At 35.3% G+C, this 12,096-nt stretch overlaps 1 protein-coding gene across 1 annotated transcript in view; it reads right to left on the reverse strand.

The window, feature by feature from the left end:
- Positions 1 to 719: 719 nt before the first annotated feature.
- LOC145672988 (cytochrome P450 4C1-like) overlaps positions 720 to 12,096 on the reverse strand; it is a 66,604-nt gene continuing 55,227 nt past the window's right edge. Inside the window, exons 11-12 of the mRNA XM_081742282.1 lie at positions 8,418 to 8,597; positions 720 to 4,972 (exon numbers count right to left, since the gene is read on the reverse strand). Coding sequence (XP_081598408.1) covers positions 4,812 to 4,972; positions 8,418 to 8,597 — 341 coding nt within the window. The 3' untranslated portion in view covers positions 720 to 4,811. The remainder of the gene's footprint in view (positions 4,973 to 8,417; positions 8,598 to 12,096) is intronic.

Consider the following 12,096-nt stretch of genomic DNA (forward strand, 5'->3'; position numbering starts at 1 on the left):
GATCGCCTCCTTCAAAATCATCTCCGCGGCTTTTACCACTGCCCCTGAAAATGGGAAACGCCGTCCCCGGAGGTGTTTCTTCAAAGTTGGAAAACTAAAGAAATCACAAGGTGCTAAATCAGGGCCATATAGAGGATGGGGTACACACGGAACGTTGATGTTTGCAAGATAGTCAACAGAATTTCTGTACTGTTCTTCGCGTGTCACTTCCATGTTGCCTTATGCAAAACTAAAGCTACCTGTGCTTGAAAGACTGTCAAGGTCACATTCCTGATGTAATGGCCTTCAAACTTGCTCGATCTATTCATCACTTCTCCCAGTACACAGACGTGTTTCGTTTTCTGTGCCTTGCTGTTGTATTCACCTCATAAACACTGATGATCAGTCTTTATTGATCAGCGTACGTAGTATCTTTCGATTCAGTTTGCATACCAACTAGATGCTGTATTGTAACAAATAATTCATTTGTGCACGTAGTACATTGAAACGAGGGTGAATTATGCAATATAACAGTCAGAACGAAAAAATATGCTTTCTATATGTTATTTAATAGTCAACGTATTATGATTGACTCACGCGAAAGAAATAGAATAAGTACTTTAGTTTGAAGATGTGCTAACGCTGCAGTTAACGTGTCTATCCACAATGAAAAGACTGGTGGGGTAACTTTGGTGAATACAGGATACAATATTATAGATACTGTAGTCAAACTATACATACAAAATATTAAAAAACTTTATTGATACTGAAGTTAAAATTGCGTAGGTCAGTTATTTACATGAAAACAAGTTACTAACAACATAAGTTTTAGCATATTCTTTTGAGACACCATAAGAAAAATCGCTTGTTTCAACATTACCCTGATTTTTTTTTCATACAGAAAAGATTTTAAAAAATGTGCCAAGTGTGTTTCTTGAAACACAAAAAAGAATTAACATATCTATTTTTATACTGTTTCCGTCAATGCAGGTGATATTGAAATAAGTATAAATTGGAGAAAATAGCAGAAACACCTCTTCGTGCAGAATTTGCTTCGTGAAAAACTGTTTGATTATAACATACGTTAGTTCCCGATCGAATAATACGAATATTAATCACGTTTTGAGTGAAAGTTACAAAAAAACACAAGTGTACACTTAGGAAATAGTAATAGTGAAAACACTACAAAGTCGAATTCTGGTCTTTGTTTTAAACACTTTTGTCTATGAAAACTAAGAGATATACTGATATGGCTGTGCTTTGTTATATTTTTTTATTAATATATTCTGGACGAGCTTATCAATTAAATTGCATATACCTCTGTAAAGAGAATATCTTCCCTTGTGGCCAAATTGGCCCCTCTATTCAAAATCTATTGTTACAAGAACTTGTATTAGGGAAGAAAGATTTTTGAGGCGGTGTTGTCACTATTATCGCAGTACTGAAACAAAACAAATATACAATTACAGAAAAGAAATTACGATTTTTTTTCTTGCGTGTTCGATTTATAGTATGTCCGTTTTACATATAGACAAATTTAAGGCTATATTCAGAAAGATGGTAAAGGGAAGATTGTTACCTATTAAGAGTCGGTCGAGTATTTTCATTTATCTATTCAAAATAACTGTAAATCAAAATACAATATTATAACTTGTAGAACATAATGGCCTAGGACTTTGAAAATGCTACAAAGTGAATAGTAAGAGCCTTGCATGTACTATTCTAGGTAATAAATAGGGGACGGTAACTTTATAACGCCTAATTCAGCTGAAAATGATATGTCCATATATTTTTTTTATTTTTTTTATTTTTTACCGTACTATTATATATTTACTATTAGATCTACTTTATAACAAAAGAGGGTGGGATTTTACTGCGAATTTCCCTTACGCACAAATATACACCACTAGGATGTGTTAATATCAGGCTCAGATTTATGTGTTTGGAGGCCCTGGGCTAGTAATGTTGCGTACTCGTTAAAAGTAACACGATTTAGTAAGAAAATATTAATAATGGGGCGGATAAGATATATCCAAAGAATAATAAAGGAAGAAAAGTAGTTATGCCATGTTATATTTGTGTTTCGAATATACTGTCACCTTGAAAATCTGTCAACATTCAAAGATTTATCATAACCTATAGATAAAATAATGTAATTTAGAAATGAGAGAGACCCACACACAAAGACTGAATTGTATAATCCTAGAAAGACTACAGAAAACAAGGGCGAGCGCAGAGACAATCTCGTGCATCTTTTGTACTGTTACATTGAAATAGCAGGAAAAACTAGTTCTCCTTTACTCGGCCAAAATTTTGTCTCATAGGGCCGGTTGTCTTCTCTTCTCGCAACCTCATATGATACTTAGTTAAGATTCGCGTGTTTGTGTGTGTGTGTGTGTGTGTGTGTGTGTGTTCACGTCAGTGGCGTAGCAGCTGCCCCCGCAACCCCCGCAGTGCGGGAGGGCCTCGAGGTATACAGGGCCCCGAAGTCTTGCGATGAATAAAGATTTAAAGAAGTAGAGCTTCAACCTTACTTCTGTCGGCTTTACAACTAGGGCCCCTTCTCTATACTTTGCGGGGGGGCCCGCAAAAGTGTGCTACGCCACTGGTTCACGTCAAAATAATTTTAAGAGAAATATCAGGCACGTGAACATCTTTTTAATGGCGACTCGGGCTGAATCCCTAAATTGGTCTTGATTAGTATATATTTTGCACCATATTCCACGGGCCTTCACAATAATTAGGGCGTTGAGAACACAAAGAAATCAACTAAAAAAGCAGACTTGAATTAATCCATTAAGCATAGATTTTAATAGTCTTTTGTGCAACCGTCTAGCACTCATCTTAAAAAAATATGCATACAATGTATAAGAACATTTTTTTTTCAATATATGTAAGTAATTGACTTCATATGTTTCATCCACAACATAGATGACGTTAGAGGAATATATATATGTAATTGTCTGAAGTATAATAGAATTTTCTGAAATATTTCAATATCGTTGTTGAGATGTTCGGAAAGTATCATCCCAAACAATATTAATGAAGTATCAATGTTTCATACGTTTTACGTTAAGAACATGGAAAAGGTGAAAGTTAGGATCACTTTCTTATATATGGCCGTCCGGAGTCTATTCATGAACAATCGCATAAAGTTTCAGAATGAAATTAGTTCTGTAAATAATACATAACTGTCATTATTTCTTAAACATTATAAATGCTATAATTCAAAATAATAGAAGTAACTTTCAAAGTCGGATATAGAGATCGAAACTTGAAGGACCAATTGCATATTAATAAATTTAAGAAAACGAACAGAAGCATATTTTTTAACATGCACAAAATAAATTGAAGGAAATAGTCCAAAGGGAAGTGAAATAAGAGCATAAATACGAGGTAAGTGTAACTTCAAATGATTGTTATGGAAGTTGAACATTAAAGAATTGTAATATGTGCCAAAAATCAACAACTAGTAAGGTTTGTAAGTTGTGACGTGAGGATAAATCATTGAAAAGCAGCTGATAAATTCGTTAAAATTACATGAAAAGTGGAAGATTCAAGACGTTTCTGTGACGAAGTGGTAAAACAATTGTCAGGTGTGTCACAGTTATCAATAAACAAGGCGAAACGATTGTAAGGTTTATCACGTATTAATAACAGTAAACCTAGTAAGTTTTTTCACTTATTAATCAACATGGGAAATGGTAATCAGTTTTATCACTCATCAAGAACAATTATCAATTTCTGTCACTCATTAATAATCCTAATAAAATTTATCAGTAATTGAAAACACATTTTAAGTTATATGTTATTTATTACAATCAATTGTGAAAATTTAAATTATTGGTTCAAAGATGAAAGCAAATTATCGACAGAATTACAGTTCGGTTATGTGTGTTCGACCTTCAGTTCAACTAGGTCTCTTTGCGTCCAAAGTATCGCAACATACTACGTTATAATTTCTCGACGTGTGCTATTGTTTCATGAGTAAGGAATCGCTTATTGAATAACAGAAATGATCGTAATCGTAAAATTACTTAATGAAATAATATGGTCAGTTATATCTCATCTTTTGGGGTTGGCCCTTCCACGTTTATTATCATACCTATTTATTCTTAATTATTCTTTCAATAAATTTGTTTTAAAGTTTTACCATATTTCACCTTCTTCACACAAAAAGGTTGAAAAAGACAAAAATGTGTCCGGTTAGAAGTTTCTGCTGTTTTCTCCAGTTTGTATTTGAAAATTAGGAAGTGCCAACGTTTAAATGTACAAATTTTGCCGTCGAACTAAAGTTTGATGTATACCGTAGCACTCCCAAAGATAAAAAAAAAGCTCTAAATGTATATTTATCCTGTTTAAACTTCGAAAAATTTAGCTTATGTCTAGAGATCTTAACAATAATATAAAATAATAAAATATTTTAAGTTTTCTGCAATATAAAATTCTTTATAGCTGTAATCATACATTTAAGGAAGTAATAAACCAAATAGAAGAAAACCTTCACACAAACACCGATACTTACTGTGTGTTAACAACAATGGCTCCATCATTGCAATGCGTTAATTGCTAACACTATTATTGAAGTGTGATTGAATGGATTACATGCTTGTATTTAAAAATCCATTATGATTTATGGTAACTCTTATGTTTCACTTTCTGTATATATCTGAATGCAAACTTGCTATATTAAAATAAAATGAAAGTAATAATTGTTAAGTATTTTATCATTTCTAATTTCTATACATTTTTCGATGTAAACAATATTGGCGAGAGGTACTTAATAGTTAGATGAGGTGTTTTAATAGTTAGAGAGAAATAATCTGTCCGCACTAAGTTCGTGGTTCCAAAGTAACTCGAATTCCTTCCTTAGGTCGAAGAATAAGTTCAGCTAAGACAGTAACATCACTTCGCTTATCAACGGATCGAACAACGAAGTTTCTGATCACCATTGAGACCATGGCCTTCATCTCTAACATAGCGAATTTCTGACCTGAGGAGTAAACCAAAGCAGTATGGAAATCAGTTTTCCAGAGTTTCCATAGAAGCGTTAGTCTTATGCTCAGCAATCGTTATTACGAAGTGTTTTTTTTTTTTTTTTTTTTTAACACGGATTTCATTTGGGTCTAGAATTTCTAACTGAAGTCCAATTTTCATGCGATTTGTGGCAAAGAAGGATGGGAGATGTATGGGACTATGTTTACAGGTTTGAATTCATCCAAGGTAATATCGGTGATGCCTCAAGAAAGAAAGAAAGAAAAAAAAAGTAAATATTCGCCAGTGTACCTTACAGTTGGAATGAGGTGCGGTGCGATGTGGAGATTTGAGTTTTCTTCGTTAGATGGCAACCTCGCCAAGGTCAATAAGAACAAGAAACTGGGCCGTTGTATTGGGAATTGTGCTGTGCAGGTCTGTGCTACTGTATACGATGAGGACATAGTGAGAATAGTGTACTCTTTGAAGCAACATGAGTTTATCGTTAAAGATTTCAGGAGAACGGAATTTGTTATTGCTACGCAATGGGCATTTAGAAACAAATATGCTTCGTGTTCTGCCCCAAACAGGAACATAAAATGGCCGCTAGTGAATAAATTGGAAGAAACAGGATTGCTTCTGAGTGAGACAGGAAAGCATCGGACTCTGCAGGAGGATGTTGTGGAAGATGTCATTCATGTAAGTTATCGACTCCTTAGGTCGCCAAAAGAATCTCTCCGCTGTTTGTCTCAAGAAACCGGCTATAGCTATTCAACATGTGATTTATGAATGTTACCACTAACCCTTAATTTGTATTCTGCAATTTCGCTTCAAAAATCCAAAACCTTATTCCAATTGTACGGTACACTGGCGAATATTTGCTGTTTTTCTTGAGGTGTGGTCGATATCACCCGGGATGAATTTTAGTAAACATAGTTCCATAAATCTCTCATCCTTTCTTGATCATTTGCCACAAACCGCATGAAAATCGGGCTTCAGTTAGGAATTCTAGACCCAAATGAGTTTTTTTTAATAATAATAATCACCTTAATAAATAACTCATGAAATTAATGCTATGTTGCAGTCTCGATATTTTACGAAAATCATAGTTGCAATCTGTTCAACTGTAGTGCAAAGAGCAGTTGCCATGAGAGGAAATGACACGATGAAAATGGAAGAGCACATTGCTGATGACTCAGTGAATACCTCTTAATGAGATGTTTGAATGTTTTAGATGTAGTCTATGAGATGGAAACAACGTGAATGTTCGCTTTTTGTGTCAGTTTCTGAGTGGATATAGTCATAGGTGTCCATTGTTCGATTCCAAAGGAGAGAAGCGATTTTTGTCGATACCAGATACATTATAGAAATCATAGGTAAATTATTAGAAGTTCTACAAATAGAGTAACTACAAAAATTTCTTCTCTCTTGAAATTAAAATTAAATATATTACTACATTACAACGCAGACGTAACTATCTTGCACACTTTAACTGAATACGCAAGTACTTAAATATAGGCCTAGAGTTATCACATCCAAGAATTTGCAAACATTTATAAAATAAGCAGGATTGTAATTAGTTCGTTAAAATTTAGCGATTAAATTAATACGTTAAAATTTTCAGTAATTAATTGTTAATCTTAAAAATGCAATTAAAAAGTAATCCTTTTCCCCTCTTAATCCGTATGAAATGAATATTCAGCAAGAATTTTTTGATGGCTTATTTCGAAAGCTTTATAGGCGGTCCCACTAAAGAAGTAGATTAATATAGGATCCTTTTCTCGAAATGGCACCAAATTGTCCATCGAAATCTGGGTCATGTACTTTGTAACAATGAAATTCACATTATTACAGGCTATTAAATGTATCTGGTATTAAGTATAACTTTAGTATGAGCATATAATTAAAGTGTTCATCTTAGAATCAACACATAGAAAACAAATTAGTGTCATGTGTACGCACCCTGAAGAAGTTTGGTTTGTATGGTGTGATATTTTCTATATTATTATTAAAATTGGAAGTGGTAGTAGATTTATACCACTATCGGTTTAGTAGAGAGATTAGATTGGAGATGGAATATATTCTTGGGACGCTTAATTGATTGCAGAATACCGCTTCTCGCTATCTGTTACCGTTTTAACTCCATAACAATTAATGTTAAAACCGGAAGTGGTTTATCACTTCCGGTTTGAATAGAGTGTTGAGTGACAAACTGGTACTTACTCTTACAACGCTAAATCGATTCCATACAACCACTTTTCCCTATCGTCTTTGCTCTACGTAGATCAATTTTCAAACCGGAAGTCGTAGATTTTTTACCATTTCCGGTTCCCATAGAGACTTAAGGATGGAAATGAAATGAGTTGTTGAGACGCTTAATTGATTGCAAGAGACCGCTTTTTACCTATTAGAGTTTCCACTCTATAAGATCAACATTAAAACAGGAGTTAGTTGATTTTCTGCCACTTCTGGTTTTAATAGAGAGCGATTAGAATGGAGATTGTATATATTGTTGGGACGCTTAATCAATTGCAAAAAGCCGCTTCTCGCTGTATGTTACCGTTTTCATTCTATAACAATCAATGTTAAAACCGGAAGTGGTTGATTTGTACCAATTCCGGATTGAATACTGGGTTAAGAGAAGATGGCAGCTACTTTAGAACCTATTCCATAAAAACCACCTCTCACGGTCCCTTAACGATTTTACTTTATGTAGATCGATATTGAAACTGGAAGCCGTAGTGTATTTCTACCATTTCCGGTTTCAGTACATACTTAAGAATGGAAATGAAATGTGATGTTGAGACGCTCAATTGATTGCAGGAAATCAGTTCCATCTATTGTCTCCACAGCGACAAACGGTAAAACTAGAAATAGTTTATTTCCTGCCACATTCGGTTTTAATAGAGAGAGATTAGAGTAGAGATTGAATATATTATTGAAACGCTTAATCGATTGCCGAGAACCGCTTCTCGCTACCTGTTATAATTTTCACCATATATTGATCAACGTTAAAATCAAGAAGTGGTTCTTATGTCACTACCGGATCAACACATTTGATAGGTTCTATGTAGGCTAAAAGTTGACATGCGGGCACATTTCGTAACGGTTGGCATCAACGCAACGCAAACTTTCCGATTTATTTTGCAATAATCAGCATAGCAATTATAATTACTTTTTGCGAAGACTAGTACAGAATGACATCCGTAGTTAGCAATTGGTAATGACAAAAATACATTGGTCCAACGTAGTGTAAAGTGTGCATTGGCTAACCATCAATTTTCTGTCATTTCAACATATTTTGCGTCATGATCACATTCTGGACACCTTTGTTATTTGAATACAAATCCTGATCCTAGTAATAACTACATACATTTTATGGTGACCTTATCTTATTTAATCGTATAACCATAGAGTGATCTAGTCAAAAAATATTAATACCATTATTTTTTAGCACTTCTTACCTATACAATTCCTAGGCCCAGCACTGAAAGGAATGTAAGAATATGGATGACGTCCTTGTACTCGTTCAGGCAGAAAATTATCGGGGTTAAACTCCTCTGGGTTTGGAAAAAGCTGTGGATTCCTGTGTAATGTATAAGGTATCACAACAGGAGTTGTCCCTGCAGGCAAAGTATAATTTTCTGCAAGAAAATAATAATAATAAAAATTAATTGTATTTAATAGTAGAAGTCTTTTTATTTCCATAGATCAAAATGTAAAATAATCTTTATTTCTATGTACCATATGCAACTAATCATAAATATTTTGAGATCAATTACATAAAGTGCCTCCACAATGAGAGAGAAAATATAATGGGAAATATTTGATACACCTGAGCAATGACGACGGCAGAGATGAAAATCTCCCCCCCCCCCTCGAGCCTAACTGTCCCTGTTCCCCAGATATGATATATAGATATTTTATCCTTTTCGGTACACTAAAAAAATATCAACCCCCCCCAAAAAACGTCCCTACCTCATCATGTGCCCCCAAAAAGAGTAGCTGATATCGTCACTGTAATGGGGCGTTTACACTTAGTCGATTTGCGTTCGATTCAGTTGAATTGACGTCACTTTCAACTTAATCGACCGTGTAAACGGGACTTCAACTTAATCGCTTGTTGATCGAAGGCGACTAATCGACAGGCAACTGAATTGAAAGACGTTCTATTTTCTGTGGTTGAAATAATTGAACACATCCATCGATCTGATTCGGCCTAGTTGCTTCGATTTAGTGGCAAATGCAGCGAGTCGATTTAGTCGTGCGACTAAATCGACCAAGTGTAAACGCCCCATAATATAGCACCAGATGTGTATCCAGAAATATTCAAATGAGACGGATTCGAAGTCGAAAAGATTGAGAGAGTCTGGAGGGGGGATAGATTCCCCTCAGTGCGCTTCTGGTGCAAACGAAACACAAATATATTATTTAAAAAGAGTTACGTGGTTCAGGGATCTAAACTCGGTGGCCCCACCCCTTCGTAGTGAATTCTGATCACTTTCTGGTAAAAAGTTAACTCAGAGAGAGAATAACAATATTAAGAAGAACACATAGCATTAGAGTGGAATATATATATATATGATTCCCGGTAAGAAAATTATCGGATATTTTGGGTAGCACCTCGTATAAAGAGCTGACAAGAAAAGCAAAGAAAATGAATGAGCAATATATATATATATATGGAAGTAACAAGGATCAGATGGGAGAAAAACAAGAGGTTTAATAATTGAAGACAAAAGATTTGAAGGTGCTACCGAATAGATACAAACAATAGATTCGGATTTCCATACAGGATGGAATAAAATTCGGAAACAAATCTTATCATACGATTGTCAATTTCATAAGAAGTAAATTAATTTCTAAAATAGTAGAAGTACTGATTTACAAAACCCTATATGGGGAAGTAACGCTATATGAGCTGTGATGCTATATGGGGAAGAGACGTAGATTTTGACAAGGAAAGACGAAATGAACTTGAGAATTTAAGGAAAATCTACGGATCAGTGAGACAAGATGGGAACAACACTTTATTGTACCATCACTTCATTTCTCATCACATTCTTAGCTATTAATGGAAATAAAAATAAATAAATAATTCCTGATACCCACTCCTAATACATTTTTACTATACATAAATTTTGTTCACTGGCCCAAGAGAAGGCGTTACCTTCTTTGACCCGCCCATCTATTGATAGGAATGAAACTGCACTTTAAGAAATGTATATTGCGCTATCGTCTTCATAGTAGTAATCGCCCCACTTGGCCTCACTTTTTGGCCCCTGGGTCCCTGCCTCAGGACCCATGGTCCCTGGCCGGGGTCAATGACCTAGGGGTACATAGGACCACCCCCTCTAAATTTTGGCAGGGGTACCATGGCCCACCCCCTAAATTTTGGCAGGGGTACATAGGACCACCCCCCTTAAATTTTGGAATTTGCCAAATCTAAAAATTTGGTATGGTAGCCTAGGACCATAGTATGTACCTCTATCCGTATTGGGGGTCTATGTCGTTCCCTTTTATGGGTAAAAAATTGCCAAAAAGTCAAATTTCGGGGGTTTTTGACCTAATTTATCCCCTTGCACGAGGTATTATTACCCTATATGGTTATATGGGCGTGTACAGGGGTCCATTCCCTTTCATAACATATGGGTATATTAATGCACCCATTGAAAAATTTGGGAGGGGTACCTTGGCCCACCCCTTAAATTTTGGAAATTGCCAAATCTAAAAATTTGGTATGGTAGCCTAGGACCACAGTATGTACCTCTATCAGTATTGGGGGTCAATGTCGTTCCCTTTCATGGGTAAAAAATTGCCAAAAATTCACATTTCGGAGGTTTTTGACCTAATTTATCCCCTTGGATGAGGTGTTATTACCCTATATGGTTATATGGGCGTATACAGGGGTTCATTACCTATCATAAGACATGGGTATATTAATGCACCCCTTTAAATTTTTGGGAGGGGTACCTTGGCCCACCCCTTCAATTTTGGAAATTGCCCAATTTCAACATTGGGTATTATAGTACAGGACCCTAATATGTACTATGATAAATTTGGGTGGTCCACCTCATTCCCTTTTAGGGGTAAAAAATTGCCAAAAATTCAAATTTCGGGGGTTTTTGACCTAATTTATCCCCTTGGATGAGGTGTTATTACCCTATATAGTTATATGGGCGTATACAGGGGTCCATTACCTTTCATAAGACATGGGTATATTAATGCACCCCTTGAAAAATTTGGGAGGGGTACCATGGCCCACCCCTTAAATTTTGGAAATTGACCAATTTAAACATTTGGTATTATAGTACCGGATCCTAACATGTATTATGATAAATTTGGATGGTCCACCTCGTTTCCTTCTAGGGGTACAAAATTGTCAAAATATAAACGTAAGCAATACGTTGTACCACGTGTTTGGTCTTTTGGCCCAATTTAACCTCTTGGATGAGGTTCTATTACCTTATATGGTTATATGGTTATGTATAGGGGTCTATTCCCTATCATAAGACATAGGTACATTTGTGCACTCCTTTAAAAATTTGGGAGGGGTACTTTGGCCCACCCCTTAAATTTTAGAAATTGCTCATTTTATATATTTGGTATTATAGTACTGGACCCTAACATGTATTATGATAAATTTGGGTGGTCCACCTCGTTCCCTTTTAGGGGTACAAATTGCCAAAATATAAACGTAAGCAATACGTTGTACCACGTGTTTGGTTTGACCTAAGTTATCCCCTTGGATGAGGTTCTATTACCTTATATGGTTATATGGTTATGTATAGGGGTCTATTCCCTATCATAAGACATAGGTACATTTGTGCACTCCTTTAAAAATTTGGGAGGGGTACTTTGGACCACCCCTTTAATTTTGGAAATTGCCCCTTTTACATGTTTGGTATTATAGTATAGAACCCTAATATATATTACTATAAATTTGGGTGGTTCACCACGTTTCCTTTGATGGGTACGAAATTGCCAAATTTTAGTACAACCACGTGTTTGGTTTTGGCTCAATTTATCCCCTTGGATGAGGTCCTATTACCTTATATGGTTATATGATCATGTATAGGGGTCCATTCCATATCCCCTTAAATTTTGGAAATTTTCCAATTTAAGCATTCGGTATCATAGTAC

This window comes from Thermobia domestica, chromosome 16, assembly GCF_964235325.1.
Source record: "Thermobia domestica chromosome 16, izTheDome1.hap1.1, whole genome shotgun sequence".
NCBI classification, from domain to species: domain Eukaryota; kingdom Metazoa; phylum Arthropoda; class Insecta; order Zygentoma; family Lepismatidae; genus Thermobia; species Thermobia domestica.